This window comes from Phoca vitulina, unplaced genomic scaffold, assembly GCF_004348235.1.
Source record: "Phoca vitulina isolate PV1807 unplaced genomic scaffold, GSC_HSeal_1.0 scaffold16, whole genome shotgun sequence".
NCBI lineage: Eukaryota > Metazoa > Chordata > Mammalia > Carnivora > Phocidae > Phoca > Phoca vitulina.
The window spans coordinates 32,685,072-32,701,498 of record NW_022589719.1 but is presented as its reverse complement, the minus strand read 5'-3'; the positions used below and the strand labels follow the sequence as shown (position 1 = coordinate 32,701,498).

The window sequence follows — 16,427 nt, the reverse complement described above, 5'->3', positions numbered from 1 at the left end:
TCGCTGTCTCTCTCTCTCTCTGTCAAAATAAATAAATAAAATCTTTAAAAAAAAAATTTTTTTTGAAAAAAAGAACAAAGTTGGAGGACTTAAAAACCTATTTTAAAGCTACAGTAATCAAGATGGACAAATAGACCAAAGTAACAGAATTCAAAGTCCAGAAATAGACCCACACAGGTATGGTCAATCAGTTTTCAGCAAAGGTGCAAAAGCAATTTAGTGGAGAAAGGATAGGCTTTTACAATAAATGATGCTGGAACAATCGGGATACCCATATGCAAAAAAAAACAAACAAACTTCAATTCTTGTGTCATATATAAAAAAATAACTCAAGGGGCACCTTGGTGGCTCAGTCGTTAAGCATCTGCTTTCGGCTCAGGTCACGATTCCAGGGTCCTGGGATCGAGCCTCGCATGGGGCTCCCTGTTCAGCGGGAAGCCTGCTTCTCCCTCTCCCACTCCCCTTGCTTGTGTTCCCTCTCACGCTGTCTCTCTGTCAAATAAATAAATAAAATCTTAAAAAAAAAAAAACCTCAAAATAGGTCATAGACCTAAATGTAAAACCCAAAATTACAAAACTTTATAAAGAATGTAGAGAAGAAAACCTGTGTGACTTTAGGTTAGGTGACATTTCCTTAGTTATGGCACCAAAAGCATGATCCATAAAAAACAAAATGATAAATTTGACTTCATAAAAATTAAGAACTTCTAAAGACACTTAAAAGAATTAAAGGACAAGCCAAAGACTCAGAGAAAATATATTCAAACCACATATCTGGTTTATCCAGAATATATTTTTTTAACCTCTCAAAATTCAGTAAGAAGAAAACAAAGAACCTAATTAAAATATAGGCAAAAGATATGAATATACACTTCACCAAAGAAAACACATGGATCGCAAATAAGCACATATTTCAAAACTTATCAAATTGTATACTTAAACATTTGGGGGGGCGCCTGGGTGGCTCAGTTGGTTAAGTGACTGCCTTCGGCTCAGGTCATGATCCTGGAGTCCCTGGATCGAGTCCCGCATCGGGCTCCCTACTCGGCAAGAAGTCTGCTTCTCCCTCTGACCCTAACCCCTCTGATGTGCTCTCTCTCATTCTCTCTCTCTCAAATAAATAAATAAAATCTTAAAAAAAAAAAAAAAAAAACATTTAGGGAACAGGAGCTTTCAACTTTATGTCAAATGTGTTATCATTTTAAAAAAGTTTGAAGAAAATGTATCACAATCTCAGCATCTGCTCATTTTGTGTAATGAGTATAATTATTTATATTATCCTTTGTTATTTTATGTATTTAAGCAAATATTTCATATTTTAAACATTTTCTGGATGTTTTTAAACATTTACTGAGTATCCACTGTATGGCCAGCACTGGGCTTAACACTGGGAATGCATGGATAATTAAGACAAAACTTTTATCCTCAAGAAATTCATGGTCTAGTAAGGGAGACAGATGCATTTACAGATCATTTTAATAAGAGAATCAATTATAGAGTAGTGGCTAAAAGTGTAGACTTGGGAGTCTGGCAACTTCGAAGAAAATTAATTTTAGGGTCCAGACTAGAGATAAGAAGACCAATTGGAAATTATTATAGGCAAGAATAATAAGATTCTGAATTAGGACCATTGTAGGGATAGAGACACATAAACACAAAACTGACCAAATTTTAGTTAGATCAGTGACCCAAAGTTAAGAACCTCTGTTATAGACTGATCAGAAAGAAGAGATAAAGAGGTTAAAGTGACTCAACCAGTATTTATTCAACACCTGCTATATGCCAGACATTGTACTGGGTTCTGGAAACACAGGGATGATTAAGGCAGACTATACCCATCTCCTCATGGAGTTCACATTCCAGTTGAAAAAGACAATAAATAAATACCAAAACAATAAACCCTACAAGATTCCTACAGGACATAATAGGTGCAGTGAAAGAAATAAGCAGAGCAGGAAGATAAACTACTTTAAATAGGGTGTCAGGGAAGGCTTCTCTGGGGAGGTGACATTTGAGCTGAGAAATAGAAATGGAAGTGAACCAACCAGTCACATGAAAATCTAGCAGAAGAATTATTACAGGTAAAGGGAACAAGTACAAAGGCTCAGAGATGAGAGAGGGTGGTGTGTTAAGGAACTTCTGTTCCCTAGGTCAGTGTGGCTGGAGAACAAGTGAACTGAGAAAAGAATTATAGAGGGGTGCCTGGGTGGTGCAGTTGGTTAAGCATCTGCCCTTGGCTCAGGGTCCTGGGATCGAGCCCCATCTAGGCTGGCAATATAGAGAAGGGAGATGGAGTGGTCAAAGGCATAAACAGAAGCCTTGAGCACCTTCCACATTCTAGGTGCTTTGAAATTATTTTAAATAATTTTTTTTCAATTTCAATTCCTAACAACCCTAAGTGTCATTATTCTCACTTTACAAATGAGAAAACTGAGACACAAGGAGGTTATATAACTTGTGCATAATCACAAAGCTAGTAAATGGCTAACCAGAATGACTAAATTGTATAGTCATACGCTCCTCCTCTAAATTTCTCTGCTTTTTAAGCTATCTATTCATGCAACAAATAATTTTTGACTACCTAATTGTATACAAAGCATGATGAAAGGTACAAAAATTCAAAATAAGACTCTATGTTGAGCAATTTTTAAAATAGAAAATGTTCACAATATGTCAAGAATAGAAAAAAATGTATGTTTCAAAGCTCTATATATAGTTTGATTATAATTTTGTTTAAAAAACATATTATTTATGTTTGATATATTGTCTGGGCTTGTGTATAATTATTACTATAAAAAGACTGGAGGGAAGCCTGGGTGGCTAGGTTGGTTAAGCATCTGACTCTTGATTTCAGCTCAGGTCATGATCTCAAGGTCATGAGACTGAGCCCCACATCAGGCTCCGTGCTGGGTGTGGAACCTCTAAGATTCTCTCTCTCCCTCTCCCTCTGCACCTACCCCCTCTTCACGTGCATGCACACTCACTCTCTTAAAAAAATAAAAATAAAAAATAAAAAAGATTGGAAGAAAAATCATCAAAATGTTAAAAATTATTATCTCTGAATGGTGGACTTACGAATGATTTTTATTTTTTCTTTTTATTTTACTACATTTTCCTGCAGTTCTACAATAAACATATAACTTTAATTCAATGGAATGGTTAAAGGGAAGAGTCAACTTATAAGGGACTAGGGAATGGAGTGAACAAGACTAGGTAAGAGCAATGAGTAGAGATTGCTCCCTTAAGAAATTTATGTAAGAAAGGAGAAAAACTGAGGATTGGTTGTCTTTGTTCATTCTTTTGTAAGACTGGAAAAGACTTGGTAACATATGCATATAGGGCAAAGAAGCCAGTATAACAGAGGCAAAGATTTAAATAGCAAAACTGATGTGACATAGCTTCAACAGGAAGGGACTAGAGTCCAGAGAAATAGCACATTTATTCTTTTTATGGGATGAGAAATACTTCTGGAAATATAGAATATTGTTCATGTTCATTTACATGGTGCTTTATACTTTTTCAAATTGTTTTCTCATTACAAAATCAAAGCTACCTGTAAAAGAGACCATGTTTTTCATTTTATATATCAGAAAACTAAGGTACAGAGATGTAAAGCAGAATTTAAAAACTGGATCTTGAAAGTTTTTTATACAGTGAATCCCTATGTTTTACATTCTGAGAACCCCAAGTACAAAAAGATCAAGATAACCAAAATCACACCAAGTAGTTAATGTCAGAGTCAGGACTACAACCCATATTCTTCAAAATTTATTCTACATCTTTTTCTTTTAAGATTTTATTTATTGGGGCGCCTGAGTGGCTCAGTTGTTAAGCGTCTGCCTTCGGCTCAGGTCATGATCCTGGTCGGGCTGCCTGCTCAGCGGGAAGCCTGCTTCTCCCTCTCCCACTCCCCTGCTTGTGTTCCCTCTCTTGCTGTCTCTCTGTCAAATAAATAATAAATAAAATCTTCAAAAATTAAAAAAAGATTTTATTTATTTGAGAAAGAAAAAAATGAGTGGGGGAGGAGCAGAGGGAGAAGCAGACTCCCCACTGAGCAGGGAGCCTGACACGGGGCTCTATCCCAGGACCCTGGGATCATGACCTGAGCCGAAGGCAGGTGCTTAAAACCAACTGAGCCACCCAGGCACCCCAATATTTATTTTACATCTTAATGCTGAGTATAGACATTTAGATAAGTTTGTGACCTTTTTGTAGGAAGTGTTCTTTTATAAACACCTTGTACCGGGGCGCCTGGGTGGCTCAGTCGTTAAGCGTCTGCCTTCGGCTCAGGTCATGATCCCAGGGTCCTGGGATCGAGCCCCGCATCGGGCTCCCTGCTCAGCAGGAAGCCTGCTTCTCCCTCTCCCTCTCCCCCTGCTCGTGTTCCCTCTCTCGCTGTGTCTCTCTCTGTCATAAATAAATAAAATCTTTAAAAAAATAAAAAAAATAAACACCTTGTACCTACTCAATCAAAAACACTTTCTTGTAATATAAGCATTTTATAATAAAACAATTACAAATTAGGTTCTACATATAGTCACACTTCTGAAAATATGTATTACAGATGAAGTAGTTGCCATAAGAATGATTTGTCTAAGGCCATGGAGCTAATAAGAGACAGATATTTTCATTACAACTTAGTATTTTAAATTTAAGTTGCAAAGAGAATTTGAAGAAATACCACTTGGACAATCTCAACCTTCTCAGTAAAAACAGAAGATAAAGAAATTTGTTTAGATGAGTTCAGGTAGGTTGGAACATATACTATTCGAATTATATTAAAGGATAATAAAGTTAAAAGAATAAATAAAAGAATAATTACTGAACAATCCTAACAAAGTTAGAAATTCTACTTCAATTTGTAGTGTGCCCAATGCCCAGTGTTATGATTTATACTAGCAACATGTGGCAGCTTGGAAATAAGAATGGAAAAAGCAAAGAGTGGGGATTATCCAAGCTTGAAGACTGTAAGAAAGGAAAGATAGAAAGTCAAGGCAGCAGGGGATTATACAGTGCCAAGTGGTTAATTAACCATGGGTAGGGAGGCCAGAGCAGTGTCAATATAAAGAGGAGAGAAGGAAAGGGGAAGATGAGAGTTCAAAAAACTTCAATTTCATATAACCACTTCTTTGTTTTTTCTTCCAAGATTTTACTTAAATTCAAGCTAGTTAACATATAGTGTAGTATTAGTTTCAGGGGTAGAATTTAGTGATTCATCACTTGCATATAACACCCAGTGCTCATTACAAGTGCCCTCCTTAATACCCAACACCTGTTTACCCCCATCCACCCACCCACCTCCCCTCCAGCAACCCTTTGTTCCCTATAGTTAAGAGTCTCTTATGGTTTGCCTCCATCTGTTTTTATCTTATTTTATTTTTCCTTCCCTTCCCCTATGTTCATCTGTTTTGACATGAGTGAAATCATATGGTATTTGTCTCTCTCTAACTTATTTCACTTAGCATAATAGTCTAGTTCCATCCATGTTGTTGCAAATGGCAAGATTGCATTCTTTTTGATGGCTGAGTAATATTCTTGTGTGTGTGTGTGTGTGTGTGTGTGTGTGTGTGTGTGGACACCATATCTTTAACCACTCATCAGTCAATGGACATCTGAGCTCTTTCCACATTTTGGCTACCGTGGATAGTACTGCTATAAACATTGGTGGGGGGATTATTTTATTTATTTATATATATATATATTTTTAAAGACTTTATTTATTTTTTGACAGAGAGAGACAGCGAGAGAGGGAACACAAGCAGGGGGAGTGGGAGAGGAGGAAGCAGGCCTCCGCCAAGCAGGGAGCCAGACGTGAGGCTCAATCCCAGGACCCTGGGATCATGACCTGAGCCAAAGGCAGACGCTTAACGACTGAGCCACCCAGGCGCCCCTATTTATATTTTTTTAATAATTATTTTTTTAAAGATTTTATTTATTTGACAGAGACAGCATAAGCAGAGGGAGCGGCAGGCAGAGGGAGAGGGAGAATCAGGTTCCCCACTGAGCAGGGAGCCCAATGCAGGGCTCGATCCCAGGACCCTGAGATCATGACCTGAGACAAAGGCAGACGCTTAACCAAGTGAGCCACCCAGGCACCTCGGTGGGGGGAGGGAATTATTTTAAACCTGATATATAATTCACACCATAAATTTCACTATTCTAAATGAGTTTTAGTATATTCACAAGGTTATACAACCATCACTACTATCTAATTCCAGAACATTTTTATTACTCCAAGAAGAAAACTCATACCCATTAATACCAACTCCCCATTCCTCCCTCCTCCCTCTAATCTCCTTTGGATGTGTCTCTATGGACTTGCCTATTATAGACATTTCATATAAATGGAATCATACAATGTGCAGCCTTCTGTATCCAGCTTGTTTCACTTAGCATATTTACAGTTTTCATCCATGTTGTAACGTATACCAAGACTTCACTCCTTTTAATGGCTGAATACTACTCCATTGTGTGGATAGAGCACATCTCACCCATTAACTGATGGACATTTGTGTTGTTTTCCGTTTGGGGATATTATGAATAATGCTGCCATAAATATTAGTGCATGAGATTTTGTGTGGGCATTGCTGAGTGAAGATAATTCTATGTTTAACTATTTGAGGAACTTCCGAACTGTTTTTCCAAAGTGGCTGCACCACTTTACATTCCTACCAGCAAAGTATGAGTGTCCCAATTTCTTTATATCCTTGCCAACACTTCTTTTTTTTTTTTTTTTTTTTTTTTAAAGATTTTATTTATTTATTTGACAGAGAGAGACACAGCGAGAGAGGGAACACAAGCAGGGGGAGTGGGAGAGGGAGAAGCAGGCCTCCTGCGGAGCAGGGAGCCCGATGCGGGGCTCGATCCCAGGACCCTGAGATCATGACCTGAGCTGAAGGCAGACGCTTAACGACTGAGCCACCCAGGCGCCCCCTTGCCAACACTTCTTATTTTTTTATTACAGTCATACTAGTGGGTATCAAGTGGTATCTCATTATGGTTTTTTTTTTAATTTTATTTACTTATTTGAGAGAGAACAGAGTGAGAGAAAGAGCACACACGAGTGGGGAGAAGGGGCAGAGAGAGAGGGAGAAGCAGGCTCCCCCCTTGAGCAGGGAGCCCGATGCGGGGCTCGATCCCAGGACCCCTGGATCATGACCCAAGCCGAAGGCAGATGCTCAACCGACTGAGCCACCCAGGCGCCCCTCATTATGGTTTTGGTTTGCATTTTCCTAAAAACTATGATGTTGAACATCTTTTCATGGGTTTATTGGCCATTTATATGGATAAATGTTGTCTTCATCTACTCAGGCTGCCATAACAAAATACCACAGACTGGGTGGCTTAAACAATGGAAATTTACTTCATACAGATTTGAAGGCTGAGAAGTCCAGTATCAGGGTGCCAGCAATTCAGTTCCCAGTGAGAGCTCTCTTCACGGCTTGCAGACAGCTTCCTTCTCACTGTGTCCTCGCATAGCTTTTCCTGGGTAGGTGCACTTGGGAGAGAGATTTTTCTTTCTTCCTCTTCTTATAAAACCACTAATCCCATCATAAAGGCCCCACCTTCATGACCTAATCTAACCCTGATTACTTCCCAAAGGCCTCATTTCCAAATACCCTTGCACTGGGGATTAGGGCTTCGACATAAGAATTTTGGGAGGACACAAACATTCAATTCATCACATACATCTATTCAGATCCTTTGCCTATTTTAAAATTAGTTGTCTTTTTATTGTTGAGTTGTAAAAGTTGTTTTGTACTCTGGATATTAGAATCCTATCAGATACATGATTTGGGCGCCTGGGTGGCTCAGTCATTAAGCGCCTGCCTTCAGCTCAGGTCATGATCCCGGGGTCCTGGGATCGAGCCCCATGTCGGGCTCCCTGCTCGGCGGGGAGCCTGCTTCTCCCTCTCCCACTCCCTCTGCTTGTGTTCCCTCTCTCGCTGTGTCTCTGTCAAATAAATAAATAAAATCTTTAATTAAAAAAAAAAAAATCCTATCAGATACATGATTTGAAAATATTTTCTCCCATTCTGTAGGTTGTCTTTTCTCTCTTTTTTTAAAGTTTTTTTTCCCCAGTTGTATTGAGGTACAACTGATATATAACAGTGTGTAAGGTTAAGGTGCACAACCTGTAAATCTGATACTTATATGTCCCAAAATGATTACTACCTTAGCCTGAGCTAACACTTCCATCACATCACATAATTACTGTCTTTTCACTTTCTTGATAGTGTTCTTTGAAATACAAAAGTTTTTAATATTGCTGAAGTCCAATTTATCTATTTTTCCTTTGGTTATTTGTGCTTTAAGTGTCCTATCTACGAAGATTTACACCTTTATTTTCTTGTAAGAGTTTTATAGTTTTAGCTCTTATATCTAGGGTTTTGATCCATTTTGAGTTAACTGTTATATATAGTGTCATATGACTTTTTTAAATGTGCTAAGTGGGTAACCATAAAGTCTACTCAGGAAATAATATTCAAAATGTCCTTTCTTCCCATACCAGCCAAATCACTGCCATAGGCTGCTAACATTGTCTGCTATGGAAATGAAAGGGATATGATAATCCAAGAGGCCAGAGTTGGAGCAGTAAGTGCCCAGTTGATTACACAATGAGAGATAACAACAGTTCAAGGATTTTAAGTCAAAGCAGGTACAATGCAGGCTAGCTCCCACTAACTACTGAATAAAAGCCACTTGCCTGCAGGATGAGCCAACTTCCAGGATCTCTGATGTTAAGAGCTCTCCTTTTCTTCTTCCTCTACCTACCCAACCTCAAAAGGAAGAGAAACATGTCAATGTTCATGTCCTTTCCATTTCCTTTCCCTTCACATCAAATCTTGAACATATTCTCAATAGTGAAGTATGATTAGATACATTTAACAGGGAAAAGAGTAAAGAAATATTTTGGAAGCAAAAGAAAACAAATTCATTTTTTTGAAGATTTTATTTTATTTTTTTAAGTAACCTCTACACCCAACATGGGGCTCAAACTCACATCCCTGAGATCGAGTCGCACGTTCCACAGACGGAGCTAGCCAGGCATCCTAACAAATTCATTTATCTTAACTTCTCTTGATCTTCAATCAATCTTCTCTTTATAAAATCTTGCCACGTGTTATGCAAATTTAGCAGCAAGAGACTGTTTAGGACATATCAAAGTTTGAGGATTAAATGTGGACTCAACAATGACCTAGGAGCCCACAAATTCTTCCCTTACTTCTAAATTTAATATATGAGGCTGAGGTAAAGCTCAGTTTCCTCATCTTGGAAAGAGAAATCGTGATAACACATAAGTCTGACCTATCTCTGGAGAATGAATAAGATCATGTCTACAAAATGAGCTCCTGGGGGAAAAGTGTTAGATGAATACTGAGTCTTGGTGCACCTGGGTGGCTCAGTCATTAAGTGGTAGAGTACAAAGAGACAAAAACTAGACTATCGTAATCATAACCATACAACAATAGCACAGTATTCCCTACTTTCAAGGGCTACTATTCTTATCTGGTCTTCTGAAGGAAAAAAAAGGGCTGTAAATTTTTTGACTTGGGAAAAACACTTGAACATGACTGGTTAAACTGTATTTTACAGAAGAGTTAAATTATGTCAATAAACATGGGAATGAGGAGGTGGTAATTAAAAAGATAAAAAAGAGGGGCGCCTGGGTAGCTCAGTCGGTTAGGTGGCTGCCTTCGGCTCAGGTCGTGATCCCCTGGGATCGAGCCCCGCATCAGGCTCCTTGCTCAGCGGAGAGCCTGCTTCTCCCTCTCCCTCTGCCTGCCTCTCTGCCTGCTTGTACTCTCTCTCTCTATCTCTGTCAAATAAATAAATAAAATCTTTAAAAAAAATAAAAAGATAAAAAAGAAATCACAATAATATGAATGGAAGAAACAAGAAAGAAACAGGAAAACAGGGACCTATAAACATGGCCTTTTTCATATTCCCTCATCTTATCACTCTCTTCTACCTTTTCTTTTTTTTTCTTTTCTTCACCAGAGTAAGGACATAATAGGTAGTAGCTTCTAGATCTGGACAAGAAGGACAAACTAAAACCATCACATTTTGCCAAATATTTATGATAGAAGCAGTTCTACATAAATGGATAAGTAGATATATAAATGGATATAAAATGAATTTCTATATAAATGGATAAGCATATCATGCAGAATAATAGTACATATATTAATATGAAGTAATGAGAATTTTTAAACACATAAGAATTTATATTAATGGACATCATCCTTCAAAGTACAGAGGTATTCTGATTGACAAAAGACCTCACATCTGGTCTGAGGTGTCTTATTCTAATAAGCACCTGGGAATCATTAAGTTAGGAACTTAAAGATATATTTAAATTCATTTATAACTGAATAAATAATAATTCTACATAATAAAAGGAGAATTAACAAAAATTCAATTAGATTAGATAATGGAGAAAAGAGAGGATGCCAAAAAAAACTCAAAATTTATAAGCCTGGAAAATTATGAATGTTTGTATCATTGAAAGAAATGGAGACATTACAGAGCAAGTTAGTTGCAAGAAAATGAAACCCATTTTAGATATGTTGCACATGTATTTCCACGGAACCTTTAAATGGAATAGTTTAATTGACAATCAAAGCTGGAAACATGTTAGTGATAGAGAGGAAAAAAATAAGTCTCATCAGCATAGAAATGATATTAAAACTTTAAAAGTAGAAAAGCTATCTTTTTTTTTTTTTTTTAAAGATTTTATTTATTCATCTGAGAGAGAGAGAATGAGAGACAGAGAGCATGAGAGGGAGGAGGGTCAGAGGGAGAAGCAGACTCCCTGCTGAGCAGGGAGCCCGATGTGGGACTCGATCCCGGGACTCCAGGATCATGACCTGAGCCGAAGGCAGTCGCTTAACCAACTGAGCCACCCAGGCGCCCTAGAAAAGCTATCTTAAGTAAATATAGAATAATAATACAGACGGGGCACCTGGGTGGCTCAGTTGGATAAGTGACTGCCTTTGGCTCAGGTCATGATCCTGGAGTCCCAGGATCGAGTCCCGCATCGGGCTCCCTGCTCGGCAGGGAGTCTGCTTCTCCCTCTGACCCTGCCCCCTCTTGTGTGCTCTCTCTTTCTCTTTCTCATTCTCGCTCTCTCAAATAAATAAATAAATAAAATCTTTAAAAAAATAATAATACAGAATAATGAATGGAAGAAAGGCATACTGGTAACTGAACTTTAAGGACTACCCTCTAGGTTACCAAAGAAGCACCTTGAATATACATACCTCCATTACAGTACTTATCAGATTATATTTTATTTACAGAGCTACCTCTCCCTATGACTTCCTGTGGCAAGTAGATGTTCAATTAAAGGTTTTTTTAGATAAAAGAATAGTTAGGAAACCAGAGAAGAAAGTGAGCAAGAAAGAGAACATAAACCATTAGAGAAGAAGTAAAATGGGGAGATTACCTTGGTCACTATTTCTTAACCCAACATAAATAAAACACTCAAAAATAAGAGCCTGTTTGTATACAAATTGATCTGAAGTATTCCAGATCCAGAGAAAAAGTACCTTAATACAATCCTGATAGAATAGACTGAAAAGTAAAGAAAATCGAAGCTGGATGGCTCGACAACAGCACAGTTCCCCAAAGAGAGATCAGACCTTATTTTAGGCACTGAGAGATATCAACAAGCAACAAAGAGAACAACATAGTTAAAGTGAATTCAGAGGCATACTATTAATTTGGTATAGATAAGTAATTTTTTTTAACATCTGGAAATCTGATGGTTAATGAATCAGCCACCAGAGACTTCCTAACGAAGCTAATTAAACAGTGTAAAGATTTGTGAATGGACCAATTTAAAGCAGTTTGTTAATAATGTTACAGGAATGCTAAATAAATAACGATAGTAATAAAGGCATAATTAATGGTGCATAAACCAGAGAGCTAAGGGATTTAAATCTTAAACTTGGACAATTTCCTTTGTGAGTTTCAGTTGAGTCATTTTTGTTACTAATTAATAAAAATAAATAGCATTATTGACTGGAGGATAGTATTATGAGCCTGGAAAGTAGACAGGCTGAAGTTGGCTACTAAATGTGATTGACTATGATCAAATGACTCAATTTTTTTTTAAAGATTTTATTTATTTATTTGACACAGAGAGAGAGAGATCACAAGTAGGCAGACAGGCAGGCAGGCAGAGGGAGAGGGAGAAGCAGGCTCCCCGCTGAGCAGGGAGCCCGATGTGGGGCTTGATCCCAGGACCCTGGGATCACGACCGAGCCGAAGGCAGATGCTTAACCGACTGAGCCACCCAGGCACCCCTAAATGACTCAATTTTTATTGTGTACTTGATATGCAGTACTTCTTCTTTGTACAAAAAGTTAGCCACCTGCACCTTATCACAAGGATATAAAAAGAGATAAATATGCATAAAATTGCTGTGAGCTTTTAAAATAATTAAATTAAAACTAAGTTACCAGGGTGCCTGGGTGGCTCAGTCGTTAGCAGCTGTCTTCGGCTCAGGCCATGATCCCAGAGTCCTGGGATCGAGCCCCGCACAGGGCTCCCTGCTCAGCGGGAAGCCTGCTTCTCCCTCTCCCACTCCCCCTGCTTGTGTTCTCTCTCTCGCTCTCTCTCTGTCAAATAAATAAATAAAATCTTAAAAAAAAAAAAAACTAAGTTACCATGACACAAACTGTCTAAATTTTGTATTAGCATAACAGGTGGTTATTCCATAACCTAAATTCAATTCAATACATTCTCTCCAGGTATTAACAGTGATAATAAAACCATTCCCTTGTACCTGTATAGGTTTTCACCTTTTTCAAAGCATTTTCACAAATATTAATTGAAGAAATTGTATTATGTACGATCTGACCACTGACTGTACAGGCATGGTAAGTATAGGTTTATGTTTCAGGAAATATTCCTATCTCCTCCTTAGTGCTAATAATAACATACTCCCTGTTATTTATGTGGATTTTCACTTCTTTCAAAGCACTTTTACACATATTAACTAAAGCAGTGGCATTAGGAATGATCTTTCCATTCTTTGACCATCCAAAGGGCAGAATTCAAAAAGAGAAGAGGACTAAAGATTGATAGACTAGATGGTTTTGAGGCAGTCAACTCATCATTCTTAAAGCTGGACTCAGGTTTCCCAAAAGTCTTAGAATCAGAGCAAACTCTCCAGGACAATACACTGATTCTCCCTTTCTTCTAGACATAGGCTTTGGGAGGCAGTAGAATTAAGTGATTAAAATATCTTAGGTATATGCATAAGGGGAGAAACCAAATCTGTCTTGATCATCTCTGTAACCCCTCCATGTCAAGCACAAGCCTCAGTAATGCTCAATAAATCATCATGATGATTACCACAGGAAGAACATTCTAACCAAGCTCCCACAGAATATTTGTTATGGAGCTATTACTTTTCCTCCACAATTACTGCTTTCAAATGTGTGCACACCAAGAAGGACCTAAGATCAGGGGCCTGGGTGGCTCAGTCAGTTAAGTGTCTGCCTTTGGCTCAGGTCATGGTCCCAAGGTCCCGGGATTGAGCCCGCATCAGGCTCCCTCCTTGGTGGAGTCTGCTTGTCCCTCTCCCTCTGCCCCTCCCCACACCCCGGCTCGTGCACGTTCTCACTCTCTCTCAAATAAATAAAATCTTTTTAAAAAAGATTAGGATCACAGAGCAAAAAGCTGAGGTCCATTAAGAATCTAGGACACGGGCACCTGGGTGGCTCAGTTGGTTAAGCAACTGCCTTCGGCTCAGGTCATGATTCTGGGGTCCCGGGATCGAGTCCCACATCGGGCTCCCGGCTCGGCGGGAAGCCTGCTTCTCCCTTTCCCACTCCCCCTGCTTGTGTTCCCTCTCTCGCGGTCTCTCTCTCTGTCAAATAAATAAATAAAATCTTTAAAAAAAAAAAAAAAAAAAGAATCTAGGACACAAGGGCACCTGGGTGGCTCAGTCGGTTAAGGGTCTGACTCTTGGTTTCAGCTCAGGTCATGATCTCGGGGTCCTGAGATCTAGCCCTGTGTTGGGCAGTGCAGAGCCCACCTGTCCCTCTCCCTCTTTCTCCTCCCTTACCTTCTCTCAAATGAATAAATAAATCTTTAAAAAAAAAAATCCAGGATATAGACTACCAGAAAGTAGATTCAGAGGGCCAAGACAATTTCAAAGGCAAAGGGAAATATACCTGATGACCCTTAATTTAGCAAGCAAACACTTTTAAATCCCCATGCTTAAACTAAAAATTACTTCAGCAAACTGGTACAGCCACTCTGGAAAACAGTATGGAGGTTCCTCAAAAAGTTAAAAATAGAACTACCATATGATCCAACCACTGCACTACTAGGTATTTACCCAAAGGATACAAAAATACTAATTCAAAGGGATACATGCACCCCAGTGTTTATAGCAGCATTATCTACAATAGCCAAATTATGGAAACAGCCCAAATGTCCACTGACTGATGAATGGCTACAGAAGAGTGTGTGTGTGTGTGTGTGTATAGGAATATCACTCAGTCATAAAAAAGAATGAAATTTGCCATTTGCAACAATGTGGATGGAACTAGAGAGTATTATGCTAAGCAAAATAAGTCAGAGAAACACCATATGATTTCACTCATATACAGAATTTAAGAAACAAAACAAATGAGCATAGGGGAGAAAAGAGAGCGAGGCAAACCAAGAAACAGACTGAAGAGAACAAGAAGAGAACACATTGATGGTTACCAGAGGGGAGGTGGGGGGGGATGGGTAAAATAGGTGATAGGGCTTTTAAAGAGTACACTTGGTGGGGGGCACCTGGGTGGCTCAGTTGGTTAAGCGTCTGCCTTTGGCTCAGATCATGGTCCCAGGGTCCTGGGATCGAGGAGCCTGCTTCTCCTTCTCCCTCTGCCCTCCATTTGTGCTCTCTATCTCAAATAAATAAATAAAATCTTTAAAAAAAAAAAAAAAAGTGCACTTAGTGCAATGAGCACTGAGTGTTATATGTGAGTGCTGAATCATTAAATTGTACACCTGAAACTAATATTACACTGTATGTTAACTGGAATTTAAATAAAAACTTAAAAAAATAATAATTAAAAAATTAAAATTACTTCAAAAAAGAAGTTCCAAAAGGGAAAATTATTTCCTATACGTTTATGTCCCTAGGGTCACTCATCTTGTGAGATGCAAAAATAGTTTCTTCTTTTTCTTTTATATGACCAAGATAAAGGAAGGTACTTTGGTTTATGCAGTAATTGGGTTACTGGAAATGTGGATCTAAATAAAATTTTTAATTGATTGTCTTTTAAAAAGCACAAGGAACACTGCCATTTTTTAAAGTTCAATGGTAAAATAAATAAATAAATAAATAGTCCAATGGTAATACATTTCATAAACATTTATAATATTACACTGCTCTAATGTAGTTTTTTTATTGTTTCCATATTTAACACACAGCACATTTTCTTAATGACAAATGTACAGTTTAAAAAAAAAACACAATCTACTTATATTTTAAATTTAGTTGGAGAAGGTTTCTTTTAAAAAATATTTTGTAAAATCTGTAAATTAACCACACATTAGGAAAAGACAGGGCCATTGGATAATTTACAAACCACACAACTATAAAAGATAAATATGAAAGCACAACACTTCTCAGATCATTTTGATCTCCTTAAAATAATGTATGTCCTTTTGCTTAAGATTATTCTCAAGTCAAAGGAAAGAAGAACTAAAACCAAGGTCAACAAAAGCTCCTAAACCATACCAACTTTGGCATGTGGAGTACAATATTAATACTAGCCAAAACAATTTACAGTAAAGCCTTCTCCACACATTATTTCTTTGAGGCAGATGGAAACAAATACTTTACCAATAATTTTATTTTATATCTGGGATAATTTTGCCTGAGGTTGTACAGAGAGTATTCAGAGACACTATAGAAACCTAGGTATCTTGTTCATTCCTGTATCTATACAATTTTATAGATCGTCTTTCAGTAGGATTGCCAGATAAAATACAGGACAAAATACTGCATGGAACATACTTACACTACAATATTACTCATTGTTTATCTGAAATTAAAATTTAAGTGGGCATCCTATATTTTTATTTGCTAAATCTGGCAACACTATCGTTCAGTTTGTCTGTTTTAGAAAATACCAAATTCACTGCCAGGAAGAGACTTAATCTCATGAAAGTAGAGTAATTCTTTACCTTTTAGGAACTTCTTGAGAACCAAGCCACCATAAATGCTTCCTGCAGAAGCAACTGTAAGAAACAGAACACAAAGAAATATCACAAACAATTAAACAGATTTTATCTAAAGAATCTAATGGAAGCCTAAAAACACTGTTTATAGATACAGAACATAAAAAAGGTGACCACTCTGTAATGAGTTTACTAAAAATGGAGGCATCAAAGAAGCATTATGAGGCTAC

The 16,427-nt window shown here is 37.9% G+C and overlaps 1 protein-coding gene across 5 annotated transcripts in view; it reads right to left on the bottom strand.

The window, feature by feature from the left end:
- The window catches only part of CUNH11orf80 (chromosome unknown C11orf80 homolog), a 99,607-nt gene that overhangs the window by 78,148 nt on the left and 5,032 nt on the right, over nt 1–16,427 (bottom strand). For all 5 annotated transcript variants that reach the window (XM_032414472.1, XM_032414474.1, XM_032414475.1 and 2 more), the window contains exon 3: nt 16,204–16,257. In XM_032414472.1, the coding sequence (XP_032270363.1) occupies nt 16,204–16,257 (54 nt within the window). The remainder of the gene's footprint in view (nt 1–16,203; nt 16,258–16,427) is intronic.